Source organism: Limanda limanda, chromosome 4, assembly GCF_963576545.1.
Source record: "Limanda limanda chromosome 4, fLimLim1.1, whole genome shotgun sequence".
NCBI lineage: Eukaryota > Metazoa > Chordata > Actinopteri > Pleuronectiformes > Pleuronectidae > Limanda > Limanda limanda.
In genome coordinates this window covers 8,384,795-8,400,751 of record NC_083639.1, presented here as the reverse complement: position 1 = coordinate 8,400,751, position 15,957 = coordinate 8,384,795, and the positions used below count along the sequence as shown (strand labels likewise).

General features: G+C 38.9%; 1 protein-coding gene across 2 annotated transcripts; it reads left to right on the top strand.

The window, feature by feature from the left end:
• The first annotated feature begins 3,017 nt into the window (after nucleotides 1–3,017).
• Nucleotides 3,018–15,650, top strand: LOC132999515 (inter-alpha-trypsin inhibitor heavy chain H3-like). Of its 2 annotated transcripts, none has more exons than XM_061069206.1 (23): nucleotides 3,018–3,131; nucleotides 3,974–4,134; nucleotides 4,271–4,375; nucleotides 4,687–4,849; nucleotides 4,943–5,053; nucleotides 5,815–5,943; nucleotides 6,080–6,199; nucleotides 6,996–7,164; nucleotides 7,256–7,366; nucleotides 7,560–7,741; nucleotides 8,055–8,234; nucleotides 8,448–8,557; nucleotides 8,810–9,087; nucleotides 9,583–9,612; nucleotides 10,069–10,089; nucleotides 11,269–11,298; nucleotides 11,609–11,632; nucleotides 12,492–12,581; nucleotides 13,479–13,586; nucleotides 13,766–13,934; nucleotides 14,976–15,124; nucleotides 15,290–15,374; nucleotides 15,459–15,650. In XM_061069206.1, the coding sequence occupies exons 1-23, from the start codon at nucleotides 3,060–3,062 to the stop codon at nucleotides 15,571–15,573; spliced, it is 2,712 nt and encodes a 903-aa protein (XP_060925189.1). In that variant the 5' UTR covers nucleotides 3,018–3,059; the 3' UTR covers nucleotides 15,574–15,650. The 2 variants fall into 2 exon arrangements, with proteins under 2 accessions (XP_060925189.1, XP_060925188.1); XM_061069205.1 differs by having other exon boundaries at nucleotides 12,489–12,581.
• The last annotated feature ends 307 nt before the right edge of the window (nucleotides 15,651–15,957 follow it).

Here is a 15,957-nt window from a genome sequence, read left to right as displayed (position 1 = left end):
TGGATAAAAGCGTCAGCTAAATTAGTAAATTAAATGAGTGTGGTGTATAGGGCTCGAAAGGGCACATGATCTCACTTCACTTTTTCCCTTTGCCCTGTGAGCCCTTCTGTAAAATGAGAGGATCAAGGAAACGAAAAGTGGACAATGAGTGCCGAGTGTTTAACACGGAGTCGACAACAAAATACTTTTTCACTGATGTCCAATCAAAGGCTGTATGCCTGATATGCCGAGAAACTGTTGCAGTTTTCATGGAGTACAACATCAGCCGTCACTTTGCTACGAAGCATGCTAACTACGCTAGCAAGCAGTCAACGCAAGAAAGGGTGGCTGCAGCTCAGACGTTGGCGACTAATTTACAGACTCAGCAACATTTTTTTTCACAGACAAACTGTGATTAAAGAGTCATCTACCAAGGCATGTTTTTTGGGGGGCATTCGAAATAGCAAAGGCTAGTTTTTTGGGGGGCATTCGAAATAGCAAAGGCTAGAAAGCCTTTCTCTGAAGGCGGGTTTTTGTTAAATGGTCTTGCAAATAAGTGCTTTGCTACTTGGTAAAGGCCAAATCCTTTCATGTAATGATTTTTCCATGTCATTTATATTAGTTCACAAAAAAACTCCATCCATCTGTTCCTGTGCCGGCACCTTTTGGAACCCATTGTGGCCAGCGAGTCAAAAAGTTTGCCCACCCCTGATCTAACCCGTCTAAAGTTGTATTTTGTTTCTATGTTTCATTTGCATCAACATACCTCATGTGCATACTGTACATCACATTCGTGTGCAGTGTGTTGGTAGTATTTAAAGATGTATAGTTTGCTCAGTCAGGCTTTAAAGTGCGGATTTCAGTCAATGCTTACATACTGTACGTCTCAACTCACTGTACATAGTGTACCGTCCATCAACGCTTTGTTTATATAAATAATTAATGTTTATTCTGCTCATATCCCTCCCTACATAGAAACTGACTCGTGTATATATATGAATTCCTGTAGATAGCACCTGTGTTTGTACAGTTATCATTAGGTGATTAATGCAACAACCTATTAGTCACCATCATGCCGTCACTGTGAAGACTTGACTTCCTGGTCACTAGGGCCGGTTTGCTTCACTCTGTTCTCTCAGTCCAAGGACAGGTTTCATCCTTCATCGATGAAATGCTTCCAACACAAGCGCTTGAAACTTGATTTGAATGAACATGAACTTTATCTTCAGGTGAAAAAAAAAAAAAACACCTGCGAGAGTGCCTTGAATTGCAGTTTTCTGAAGAAAAGCATTTCGATTCAAAGCAGAGACAAGATATTCTATATATACGCTTTCACCTCCAAAGCTAAATTAAAGGATTTGAGTAACGAATGTGGATAAAAAAAACAACATTTAATTTATTTAGCGATGGAACGTAATATAATTAGGTCGAGGTTGCAGCTCATCAAATATCACAGATTGTAAGAAAATGTTCAGAAAACAAGAAAGGTTATTGAAAGACAGTCAGTTTTTCTTTGTTCACCGGAGTTAGTTTTGGTGGGATTGCTCTGCCACCTGCACTACAGCCTGCATGAATACACTGATATTCTGAATGTGCACAGGTAGATGTGGTGAGTCACGGGAGGATTTTACGGGATTGAAATCATACGACAAGGAGGGCTGAAGGACTCAGAGCACGAGTCAAAAATCCTAATCATCCCATACCTCTACCAATGCAGTCTGTAGCTTTATACTGTATATCGTTGCCTTTGCGGTTTTTAAGAGATCACTGTTTGGCTGGTGGCCGTTTCATACATGCCGATGATATGAGGACGTTACAGGCACAGTCATGAAGAATGTGAACTAACGAGAGGCCACAACTCTTTGTTTAATGAATAGGTTTTGTAAATTGTGTTGATTAGACGCTGGCCTCACACAATCCCCTGGCTCATGCAGCTATTTGTATTTATCGTAGCTGGATTCATCTGAAAGATCTCCAACAAATATTGCACTATCACAGCTTCAGTTATTTAAAAAGTACAGCCTAGAGAAATAAAATCTTTAATTTTGAGGTCATTGTATGATTCCCTCAGAGGAATCGTTAGTCGAATGCATCAGTGATTTGATGTATTCTTTAAAAATAAGTGGCAAACATCGATGTAGTTTAGAAGTAGGACTGGTATAATATATACATAGCAAAACAGATATTTTCATTTCTTTAATCCCTTTTAACTTTAACATAGTATTCCTACCTCATTGTTTTAGTTAAATGTGTCATTATGTTTCAGTACAGCCGGGGGTCTCACAGGAGAACAACAGAGGCTGAGATACTCTGACTCAAAAGCAGCTGTGAAGATCCAGAAACGCTGGCAACCGCATTTCCCATAATGCACCTCAGTAACATCACTGGCATTATCAGGAGTTAGTTTTAATCATTAAACAGCAGTTTGCACAGGCTTAGTTATTACTCCCTGTGGCGAGTAAACAGAACCTCTATGAGTTTATTTGATTGTGGACTGATAAAATTCCTCCATGTTTGCACAAAATGACAATATTTAAAAATTAAAATGAATACTCTCTTAAAGGCACAATTTATTTCATGATGAGATTGATTTTTTTTCTTTTAAGCAGCTATTTTCTTTTTGCTTCACACGTTAACTCCTGTCTTTGCTCTCTTTAACGCTTGCCATGAAAGGTAGTTGTACGTTTGCTTTTGCCTGCTGTATCACCCGTTTTCTCAGAGAAGCTGTACATATTTGAAGACAGTAATAATAAATTCTTTTTTGCTTGACACCATACAGTATTTGTCATGTCATTATTTTCAGTGCTCACTATGTCTCTCTGTCCTGAAGTTTTTATGTGTTTGCCTGCTAAATTATTTTGCGTTCGGCTAAATATTAGGTGAGTTTCTGCTCCCCTCACCCTGTGATAAGGATTTCTTTATATTTGATTCCTGGTAGTACGCAGAACATTAGTGTGTATGTGGGGGTGGGTGTGGGTGTTTTTCTCAGATAGGGATGAGTTGCCAAAAAAATCTATTCCTGTCTGGGTTTAAAAGACGTTTCCAGCTTTCTGGTTTGCACTCTGGTGGGTGAGGTTATCATGGAGAGAGCTGTGTTTAAAGTCACCTCTTTGCTGCTGCTGCTGGCTTTGGTTACCACTCTGCCAACCAAGGTAAGTTTTCAAAACCTCGTAGACAGAGACAAAACCGCACTGCCAGGAAGAAGAATCTTTCAAATATATACATCTAGAATTGCATTTGACAGACAGTTATAACATGTGAGACTCTTGCTTTTTGTCAGTGTAGCTCAGCATTTGACAGTTGCATCACACTGAACTCTGACTTTGATAAACATCAGAAAGTCCAGGTTTCAGGACCTGCTGGCTCTCTATCTTCAATGTTGTTTGATATTGTGTATGTGTGTGTGTGTGTGTGTGTGTGTGTGTGTGTGTGTGTGTGTGAACTTACTTTTATCATGTTGTAGGCACATAAATATGTTGACGTAGCCACAGTTAAGGGCTTGAATAAAGCCACTCATTTTTTAATATAATCTGACAATGGTTACTTTTTAAAATAAATTGTGTACTCAAAGAAATCGTAGAAAATAAAAAAAAAAGTTATATTTATTCTACACTACAGGGGCACTTCAGGGCCCAATCAGATTCAAACTGGGGCCAGTGACCCCCCCTGGCCCTGCTCCTGGATCTACCCCTGTTATGAATAGGTCAGTGTGATGTAAATGTTGTGTGTGCAACTCTGAAAGTATACACACATACACACACACACATACACCCACAGACACACAAAGTCATTGGTTGTGAAATCAAAATGAAAATAAGGAGAATGAGGAGTTTCTGCATTCAGACCAATGAGATTAAAGTAATGCCTCCCACTGTTACCTTGTTTTTCACCATCATCTGATCTTTGGTCAGTTAGTCAACAGCCAGAGATCAATGCTGACTTGTAAAGAAAACACACACTCACATTGTGCAATGTGTCTGCCGCATTTGTTCAGGAGGACTGGGACATCCGCAGCTTTCACATCAACTCCACAGTGACCAGTCGTTATGCCACCACTGTCATTACAAGCCGTGTGGCCAATCGCATGGAGGAGTCCAAGGAAATAGAGTTCCACGTGCGGATTCCCAAGGATGCGTTCATCAGTAAATTCAACATGTATGTGACACAAAAATGACTTGTGGATAGTTGCAGGCATCTATCTGCACATGAGGAATTACATAAATAACATAAAACAAATAAAACAAATTAAAAGTTTGTGTATGAAATGGAAATCTTCCCTGTTCTTCCTCAGGTTTATTGATGGGCAGCTGTACGATGGTGCTGTGAAAGCAAAGGAGCAAGCTCAGCAAGAGTACACTCAGGCTGTGTCCCGTGGCCAGAGCGCTGGGATTGTCAGGTGCACAGATCAATTCATAGATACACATTCATTGAGTTTTATAGTCTTATAGAAGTGGGTTTAATGTTATATTTTAGACAATTTTGAGGCATTTGGGACTTTTCTTGAAAAAAAAATACTTTCACATCTTCCAGCCTATTAAATCGCTTTATTTATCAATCTGAGAAGGAGAAGTCGCTCCTTAGTTCACATTTTCAAAAGTCATACCAATGAAGTGTCACAAGAAAACATTATTTAATTTAAAAGGGTCTAAGCTCCACAGGGAGATGGGGATCACTGCTCTAACACTGTGATTATTGTCTGTGCTGCAGTTCTGTTGGGAGGACCCTGGAGGAATTTAAGACTTCTGTGACTGTGGCTCCTCACAAAAAGGTGACCTTTGAACTCACATACGAGGAGCTGCTGAAACGTCGGATCGGCCAGTACAAGCTGCAAATCCACGCTCGCCCCATGCAGCCTGTTAAAGACTTCAAGGTGTGTCTTTACAGTGGTCATCTGGGAAAACAACACTGGGGCAATAACACCTTGTCGAGCCTTTAACTATTTTTATTTCATTTTTAATGTCAGGTTGATGTGCATATTCACGAGAAAGCCGGCATCAGTTTCATTAAAGTTCAAGGAGGACTGAGCACCAAGGACCTGGCTCATGCCATCACCAAAACACATGCAGATGAAGAGGTATAGCAGCCAGGGAAATGCTGATTTGTGTTTAAAGGTTCAGGGTTCAGGAAATTAGTGACATCTAGTGGTGAAGTTGCATGTTGCAGCTGAATATCCCTCACCTCACCCTCCCCTTCCAAGTATGAAAGAGAACTTGTCGAAGACTTCAGTTGTCATAAAAATTCAAAACTACTTGTTTGAACTACTTTAAAAAACATGGCGGCCTCCTCAGAGAGAAGTATTTAAATATAAAGGCCACATTCTAGAATAAAGAAAACAACTATTTGTACAATTTATATGAAAATATTATTTTATATTCAATTCCTGCCTATTAATTCCTTTCAACTCTGTCTTACACACTGGACCTTTAACTAAATTGCAATTGTAAGGTTTAGAAGTTAAGTTAATTCACCAAAAATGTGGGTTTTACATAATTCAGCATTTTCACGTTTATTATGTGTAAATATGTATATTTACACATTGAAATATTTATATTTGTAACCTCAACAATAATGTGTTGAATCTGCTTTTGTGTTTCCCTCACATTAACCTCAGTCTCCACAAGAACTGTTCAAAATACTGGCTTATCCCTAATCCTTGTGGTCCTCTCCTAGCATCATTCATGTATTGTTACACACAGTATTTGTCACATTTGCATTAGTTTGCACTGAAAAATACTGTATTCCTCCCCAACATGCCATGCCGATAACAATTGATCTATTCAAATTTGATGATCTTTTCGATTGATGAAACCTATTATTGATTCTTCCGGTTTACAGGCGTGGGTACATTTCTACCCCACTGAGGACCAACAGAAAACATGTGACAGCTGTGGAGAGCAGGGTATGAATGGAGATCTGGTTGTTGTGTATGATGTGAACAGAAACGCCTCGTTTGGAGACATTAAGGTACATTGATTTTGTAATGACTTATATTCATTTATCAGCATTTAGCATTGATGGCTAAAAACAATACATGCTTTCTAAAATGTGTATTTTGTCTACTGTCTTTTCTAACCTCTCAAACTTGCTTCTTACTCTCCAGAAAAGTTCGGATGGGTACTTTGTTCATCACTTCGCTCCATCTAATCTTACCCGAATATCCAAGAACGTCGTCTTCATTATTGATCAAAGTGGTTCCATGCATGGCAGAAAAATTGAACAGGTACAGTGAGTTTGTGACAGATGAGCTGGGTCACGTATCATCGGTTCTTCAGAGGATGCGGTCTACGCGACCTACGACAGTCCCAGAGAGAACATTTTAAATAAGATCTCAGGCCTGATTTAATGCCCTTTGTCTTGGCAAAATGTTTTTGAGTTGTCCGTCCATATGTCCCATTCTTGTGAACTAAATATCTCAAGAGCACCTACAGGGAGTTCACGAAGGTCGAAGGCCTTGGTCACTGTGACCCCACAAATCACATATTTTCCCTTGTTCACGCGATATCTCCGGACCGCCCTGAGTGAATACTTTTACATTCTGCACAAACATTGACCTGGTTTCCTGGATTAGCTGATTGACTTTGGTCACTATGGCTGACTCACAGTCTGAGAAAATTATCTATGCAGACAGAGACTGAACAGGGTGGCGGAAGCACAACTACAGCATGGTATGTTCCAATGTGTACCTTACATTTTAAGTAATTTTAAGTGTAGTCATCTGAGATTTTGTTCTTGTTGCTTGCTGGCACAAATATTTCTTTGAAATTCATTTTGTCACTGAAGAGCCATGACTCTGGGCATAAGTTGGCCTAAGAAGGATCCACCCGTTGGAGCCTTCAATGCTCTGGGATGAAAGGACACATTTGTCAGCCGTATTTAAAGGAGAGCCATGTCGCACCCCCATCTGTGTTTAAAAAGCAGCCTCTGAAGGATGCAGCTCCTGAATTGACACACATCTATGACACTATTTACTTAAATCAAAGTTTTAATGAACAAATTGTGTTTTATCTGTTTCTCAGACGAGATCAGCATTACTCCAAATCTTAAGTGACCTGGCAGGAGACGACTACTTTGGTCTCATCACCTTTGACAGCGAAATCTTTCACTGGAAACGAGAACTTGTTCAGGCCAGTCAGGAAAACCTGGGTAGTGCCAAGGCATTTGTAAAGCGTATAAACGATAGAGGAGGTGAGGTTTTGCCAATTAATATGTTTATTTTGGGATGCAATGCATTTGACAGCAGCATGACAGGGATGAAACATTTTCCATCTCATTTTAGCCACGGACATTAACCTGGCAGTGTTGGAAGGAGCCCGTATGCTGAATGCACATCCCAGAGAAGGTTCAGCATCGATCCTGATACTTCTCACTGACGGAGACCCAACTTCAGGTTATGATAATACACACTTGCACAAATACTCAAAGAATGATCAAATATGACATTTTGACAATAACTTATTTAACAATTAAGTCTATAAAATGTATTTATGTACGCACTGTAACCTCTTACTCACCCTACATAGTTGTTTGGTTGTACTGTTTCAGGGTACTTTTAACTTGCCACACTTCTTGTGTCTTTGCAGGTGTGACAGATCTGGGAAGAATAAAGTCAAATGTAAAGGAGGCCATTGCAGGCAAATTCCCACTCTACTGTCTTGGTTTTGGTTATGATGTCAACTTTGAGTTCCTGAAGACGATGTCGCTGCAGAACGATGGTGTGGCGAGGCGGATCTATGACGACTCTGATGCTGATATACAGCTGAGGGTATTTTCCACTGTTGAGGCTTCCTTCACATTTTGAATATATCCTTGTTTTTTTCTGATATCTGACATTTTCATTGATAAGTGGATGATTGTATCAAGTTCAATTAATGTACCCGTCCTGTACTGTAGCTGCCCTTCGCTCAAGTAGGTTTCTCTACAAATAAGTTCAGTTTCATTTAGTAGTGAAAGGTGTATATTATGCATATTTAATTTAATTTCTAAACTTGTGTATGTTCTCTTTTCTACCTCATCTGACCATCTGCTGCTTTCTTATCTTGGTTGAAACATATTGTGACCCCATTGTGTTTCAACAGGGTTTCTATGTAGAGGTGGCCACTCCTCTGCTGACAGATGTGACAATGATATATTTGGGTGGGACCAATTTAACCCAGACAAACTTCAGCCAGTATTATGATGGCTCTGAGATCGTGGTGGCCGGTCAGATCACTAACAACAACGTTGAAACCTTTATTCCACAAGTTGTGGCCATCTCTGTAAGCATCGATCCACACTGCACATCTGCTGGAATCTTTCCTGTCTTTGTACTATTCACTTATAATGAACTGATAGGTGTCTATTGCTCCTAATCTCATTTTAATGTTTTGGTTTTACTTTAATTATACGCATTCTTTGGATGTCTAGAAACTAAATTCGTTATTATAATTTATTAATATTCTTGTGAAAGTTCCCTTTTTATACTTTGACAGCGGAATAGCAAGCTGACATTTTCGGAAACAAACATCGCTGACATAGTGTCTGACGACCACATCCAGAGGGTTTGGGCCTACCTCACAGTCAAACAGCTTCTGGAGAAAGAGTGAGTGTGATGTCAGCCTTTTTTTTCTTCCTTATGTTTGTAATTAGTCATCGATTGAATGACTGCAAACCTTATATTTCTATAAAACCAGTTAAATGTTGAGTCACCTAATAGTTATAAATACCGGAAAACACTCATTATTTCCCCAGAGCCAATTAACGACCTGGGAAACAATGTAATCGTTTATCAAAATAGTTTTTGATTCATTGTCAGATGATCAAATGTCAGTTGTTTAAAACATATGTGACACAGGCTGCAGTTGTCTGGACCGGAGAAGGACAAGGTGAAGGAGGAGGCCTTGGAGCTGTCGCTGAAGTACAGCTTTGTGACCCCACTTACATCCATGGTGGTGACCAAGCCTCAGGGAGAGAGCACAGATGTGCTCCATAAACCAAAGGAAGGTGGGACAGACACAAACCCGCAGAGGGGTTCTGGAAGTGTTTCTGCAGGACGTTATGGAGGAGGAGGTTATGGAGGAGCCTCTTACGCAGGTTATGGAGCAAGAGGTTCTCATAGGGGTCACATTCCAGGTAAGCAACTAACCTGAGCCAAATAAACACATTGCAAAATTGTCATTGGCACTTTGTTATACCAGGCTAGAGACATCTGCTTTAATTGGCATCAGATGGTGCAATTACAATACATGAATGCAGTTATCGTATTTATTAAGAGTAGCACATTCCTGGTATTGAGTTTGTGAATATATTGATAGATCAAATATGTCAGTATTCATCAATATAAATACTTATGTCTGAAAAAACTGTTGATGAATTAATTAACAATAATTAACTTGATTGTTTTATGAGCAGGAATTGTTATTGTGTTTTCAGTGAAATCATGTGGAGCTTTTAGAGACACAAAGTTACACAATTATGTGGCTGAGGGAAAAAGAATGCACAGAAAAAAATACTTACAAAATCAAGTTAGCAGGAAGAAAAAAGAAAAAGAAAACTCACAACTTGGTTCAACTGATCAAATTGCCTCTTTCATGTAATACAAATTAATGTTTTCTTTCTGTTTTACAGCACACCATCGTCCTATGCACCCTGGAGCAGGTATACACACACAGTAGCTCCATGCACGGCTTTGACTCACCTATAGAAATATTAGAGGCATGACACGATTGATCAATATGCAGGATTATTTACGTGATATACATTTTTTGCAAAATGAAACGTAGTCTCAATTAGAACATTTACAAACTTCTGTCCAGATCATTCCCTCCTGTAAATGTCTTGCCCTTGTGGAATCTGAGCATAAACCCAAATATCTGTTGGATGATTTTGAATCCTAGCCAGAAAGTTAAATCAAAACCCATATCGCAAAATGTTATTACCTTGCCCAGATTTCGAGTCACTGCAAAAATATTTAAATATTTTGTGTTTTACTAAAAACCTTTGATTTATCAGAAGGATGATATGGCCTTGGGAGGAGTATTTCAAAGTGACCACATCTTAACATTATGTTTTCATCTTGTCCCATTTTTCTTACTGGAAATCGTTTTGTTGAAGCTGGTCATATCAACCAACACGGTATGTAAAAACAATGCATGCAGTTTGTACAATTGCACTGTTCACATGTTACCACCCTGTGTGTGTCATTGCCTTGTGAAATTAAAAAGGAAAATAAAGGATATGGGAAGTTTCTGAACCCGGACCAAAGGTGTTATTGGAAGGATATTTGATGATTGGAGATCACTATCAGAGTTGTTCAGTTACATGGACGTTGTGGAGCAACTTTATATCGGTGACATGTACGTGTGTCTTTATGCTTCGATCAGCATGGGCTGAGATGGATGTACTGCGTGAGTAACTGGTGCTCTGGCCAATGTCATGATTCCCTCCCTTTATGACCCAAAGCGAGAGCTGGTTCTACACGGTAACACAATTGCTGTACAATATAGCACTTGATAGCTCTCTGTTTTATCAATGATGTTCTGTGCTTCATAGGACTCTTCTGGACTGGTCCGTTAGCTGGTTCCTTCAGTGAAGAATTATCGCAGGTTCTTGTTTCCTAAGACAAGGAGTTTGTGTTTTCATTGCTGTTTGTCAGTCTATTAGCAGGATTACGTTAAAACCCCTGAAGCGATTTTTAGAAACTATTAGAGTGGGGTATGTGCGAAAGAGGAAAGCATTTACATTTGGAATGGATTCAATTCAAAGGGGACAATCCAGGATTATTTTCCTTTTCATTTTCTGAGATAGGTGTTTTTTGGAGGGAATTTTTATGAATCTGTCAGGGAATAATGCAGGGAACTTTATGAAAAAAATGTATCATAAAGCGCACTGATATGTATCAATGACATTTAGCATCAGATGGTGCAATTACAATACACAAATTCAGTTATTGCATATTGAGTTTGTGGATATATTGATAGATCAACTCTGTCAGTATTTATCAATATAAATACTTAAGCCAGAAAATACAGTTAATGAATTAATTAACAATAATTAACAACTTGATTGTTTTATGAGTAGGAATTTTTTATTGTGTTTTTTGATTTCAAACGAGGCAGTGAAATAATTTGGAGCTTTTAGAGACACAAAGTTCCACAATTATGTGGCTTAGGGAAAAAGAATGCACAGGAAGAAACACTGACAAAAACGCAGGTAGCAGGAAGAAAAAAGAAACAGAAAACTAACAGCTTGCTTCAACCGATCAAATTGCCTCTTTTATGTAATAAAAATTCATGTTTTCTTTCTGTTTTACAGGACAACATCATCCTATGCATTTTGAAAGAGGTATATACACACAGTAGCTCCATGCACGACTTTGACTCACCTATAGAAACATTAGAGGCACGAAACGATTGATCAATACACAGGATTGTTTACCTGATATACATTTTTCAAAATAAAACTTACTTAATCTCAATTAGAACATTTACAAACTTTTTTTTAACCATGCGAAAAGAATTCAATATTCTGTGTTTTACTTAAAACCTTTGATTTAACAGAAGGATGATGTGGCCTTGGGAGGAGTATTTCAAAGTCTTAAAATTATGTTTTCATGTTGTCCCTTTTTTTCATGCTGGAAATCGTTTCGTTCAAGCTGATTCTCTCCGCATGGATTACGGTAGGTAACAACAATGGAAACAGTTTGTACAATTGCACTTTTCACATGTAACCACCCTGTATGTGTTGTGGTGGAAATCTGGAAATACAAGAGGCTGGAAACACCAAAGTTATCTACGTGTATTTAATAAGTGGCTTTCTGCAGAAAGGATCAACACAGGGAGTCAGAAGGATCTCAGAGTGAAGATGCAGGAAAGTCAAATACATGATCTTATTCTTATATAGGAGGACTAAGGTTGTCTCTCTCAGCCATTTTTAGAAACTGTTAGGCGAAGGAGGAACGCATAAACCTTTGGAATGGATTCAATTCATATAACGCACTGATATGTATCAATAATATTTGGCATCAGATGGTGCAATTACAATACATGAATTCAGTTACCACATTTATTAAGAGCATCGGATTCATTGTAATCAGTTTGTGGATATATTGATAGACCAAATTTGTCAGTTAAATAAAACGTACTTAATCTCAATTAGAACAAAAGCCTTCCAAGGCTCGACAATCTTTTAGGCTGAACTAAATTGAATTTACAAAACAAATATAAATATCAATCACATGATACAATAGAAGTAAGATGTTTCTTCACAGATTTAGATACAGGTTAAGAAACCTATCTTTAGTTGAAAACTACATACATTTGATGAGACGCATTATCTTAACTTTAATGTTTCATTTTGATTTACAGTTGTTACAATGACACCAATTTTCTCCGGTTGAGGTATAGAAAAATGTTTGTATTTAGGGATTGGCTTTAGTTTAGGTGTCAGTTAATGTAATTTCTTCTTAAATTAAATCGTCTTTGAAAGTTTAGTAATATGAATGTTTAACTGTTTTTGTGTTAATTTATTCACAGAAGAAGCTTACGATATGGCAGATGATGATTTGTCTACAGTCGAGTTGTCAGCTACAATTGTGACAGCTACTGCCACTACTACTACTGCTACTGGTAGAGTACTATTGTTCATATAACGTTGTTCACTGTGCATGGTGTGAGGAAAATGGTGCACTTACAGGACTATAAAAGACAACAATAATTGAATATAAGATAAGTAAAATCTTATTTCACACAATTCAGCCAAACATATATAATGTTATACAATCACAAGTAAAATGAGTTTGTACTTTGGGACCCCTATTATCACTGAAGTCTATTTAACCATTGTAATTACACACAAAATCAAAATTCCCACACTTTGCCTACAATGTATTAATGATTTATATTTACTGGTGAAGTGCCTATTCTGAACGAGCCTTTTTTTTTTCCATAAATAAGAACTCTGAAATTAAACCCAATACCAAGCAGGGCAGCAACAAAAGGAACATTATGCTTTCACTTTGAAGACCATTTACCAAACAGGAAGAGATCCCATGAATGTTGCTGCATGATGGAGATCAGCACCTGAATTTCTGTGTCTGTCTGATGTGTTGAAATAAAATTAATCAGAGAATCAACATTATATTAGACCGATTTTGACCCCCGGTAAGACCCACTTTATGACGACTTCTGTAGAGGACAAACAATATTCCTTGTAACAAATTTCAACATATAAACCACAAAAGAAAAAAATGTAGGCAGGTATGCACCACAACTACGACTCTCTTGTCAACTAAAGTCACTCTGCTTTTAAAATCTAGTTTGAGGCCATAACAGCAAATATTTTAAAATCTTTCTTCCATTGCCATCGAAGCACAGGCATGTTTTCACCTTGTAAACGTAAATTACAAATGATCTTCACACAGAAAGCATACATGAGCACTGATCACAACCACCTGCGAGTCGAGATGCCATAATACATCTGTGGTTAAATCAGCTGTGTGTCTCTGTGTGTCTGTGTGTCCCCAGCTCCTCTTTCTCACAGGTTTTTGCTGGAAGCTGAAAATCAGTCTATTCCACTGTGCTTTGACATCACTGGAAATGTACGACTTAAACTACTTCACAGTCCCAGCAGGGGTCAGTAATGTATATCATTTTCCCTGAAAGAAATATTAAGTGAATGCCTCTTGCTTTTCCTTCTTTGTAGAGGGTTGTCACTCTTTTTCTACTCAAGATCTTTTTGTCTGTTATGAAGTGTGTATCAACCAATGTGTACTCCCCACTTTTAAGTTGCGTTTGCTCTCTTTTTGTACCAGAGCTGTCTGTGAATGGTGAGCTGGACTCAGTTGCAGGTGGGGGCTTCACAAAGATCGTCATCCATATCAAACCTGACCTGTACATTGACATTGACGTCAATGAAATCATTGTACGAGATGGACAGACACTGACACGCCACACTGGAGAGGAGCAAATCACAGCTGGAAGGTAACCTTGTATTGCAATGGTCAGGAATTATCATCATCAGGGCAACTCTACTTTTACTTTTTGGGAACATAACATCAACATAATATTATTTATGATGCTTAACTTTCATTGAATCGCTTTTCTGTAAATTGCTCTTTATAGGTGACACTTATATGAAAGGCCTTGCACAGCCATGGTGATACAGACAACTCACGTTTGAAATGTTTATTGCAGCAGCAGAACATACTTTAGCGTCTAGACTCTGAATTAATATAATGATGAGTGATGAGCAAATATCTTTAACTCCCCTGTCGGAGCCTGCAGGTGGATGCTGGGGTGGTGGAGGGGCTGAATCGACTCATATAGACCACAGAGTGAGGCTGGTCACATGATTACAGCAGCGCAGCTTGACTTGACTTCCTGAACTAGTTTGCAAACATTGCTCCCTCTGTGCAGTTTAATTTAAATTATCCTCAAACTTCAGTCGGCTTTGAGCACCTGCCAGGGCAGAACAAACAACATCTTTATCATTCTTATCGGGGCATTTGGTGGCCATACATTCAGTAATTCCACACTTGTACCTCTTTGTCCAAGATATTCCAATTGTCAACATGAAGGGATGCACTGTGACATTATGTTCATGTTAAGAGGACCCAAAATGTGCCAAGAAAACATGTGCCACACCATTACACCCCCACCAACAGCCTGGATTATTGACACAAGTCCATGGATTCATGCTGTAGATGCCATCGTCTGACCCCGCAATCTGTGCTCCACAACAGAAATTAAGATTCATCAAACCAGGCCACCTCTTCCTGTCTTTAATGTCCACTTTTGTCCTCTGCTGCTGTAGCCCCTGCATTCGCCTCCATGGTCGACATATTGTTTATATTAAGACATTGTCTGCTCAGCACAGATGTATCGGTGATCGGTTACTCAGTCCTCCGAAGAATGCAACCCCTGAACTGAGACACAGCTTTTAGTGTGAGGACCTGTGGGGATGTGCAGGGCCTTAAATAAGGAACCGAAAAAAGAAAGTAATGATGATGCATGTTTTTCTAGTGTGACGGTGATTAAACGGAACAAGGAAGTGGATGTCGCTACTGGGGACATACGAATTGTCATCTTACTTCATGAGAGACACGGTGAAAAATTCCTGTGGCCGGTTTTAAGGCAACATCCACCTGACAACAACGCTGAAGGAATTTTAGGTGGGTGAAAAGGTTGTGTATCTGCTCGTGGCCTGGATAGCTTCATTTCCTGTTATGATTAAATATCGGGTTGTTGATATATTGAATCACGTTTGATTATAGTCTTTTTTTAAGAACCAGACTAACCATTTTAGTGCATTTTCTTTATGTGTCCTCTGTGTGCAGCTCTAAAACCTGCGGTTTATGAGGACCTGCAGCAAACTCCCTCTTCCAGGCTTATGATCAATGGGCAGGAGGTCGATGTGGGCAGGTACAAGTATGCAGCTGTTTGAGGGTGCTATAGTTATTATTGTCTATATTACACGAATATTTATTATGAATCTCTCTTTTGTAGATCCGATGCTGTTGACTACAGTATTGCCCGTCCCCCTAAACGGGGTTGCTGGCTTGTCTCTGCTGATGCTGCCCTGCAGAGACCCCTGGATGACTTCATCATAGAACAGCTTTAAGTGAGAGTGACACTGTATCTCTTGAGAAGATCATCCACCTGTGATACTCAACATAAATAAATAAATGGTGTCCCAGATCCGTTTGTCTTCAACTTCATTGATTCATATTTATTTCAAACATTTTGTCAGATGGTACTACTGTTCCATTTTGTTAAGAACCAAAGGACACATAGCGTTGTTCATTGGCATCAAATCTGCACCTTTATTACCCCCCTAAGGAGGTTATGTTTTTCGCCTGCATTTGTTTGTTTGGCAGCAGGATGATGCAAAAATGTTACTACTTTTATACTTTATCAAGAAAACCAGTTTTCACACAATCACGCGGCTCATGCAGCTAATTGTATTTATCGTAGCTGGATTCATTTGAAGATCTAGAAACGCTGG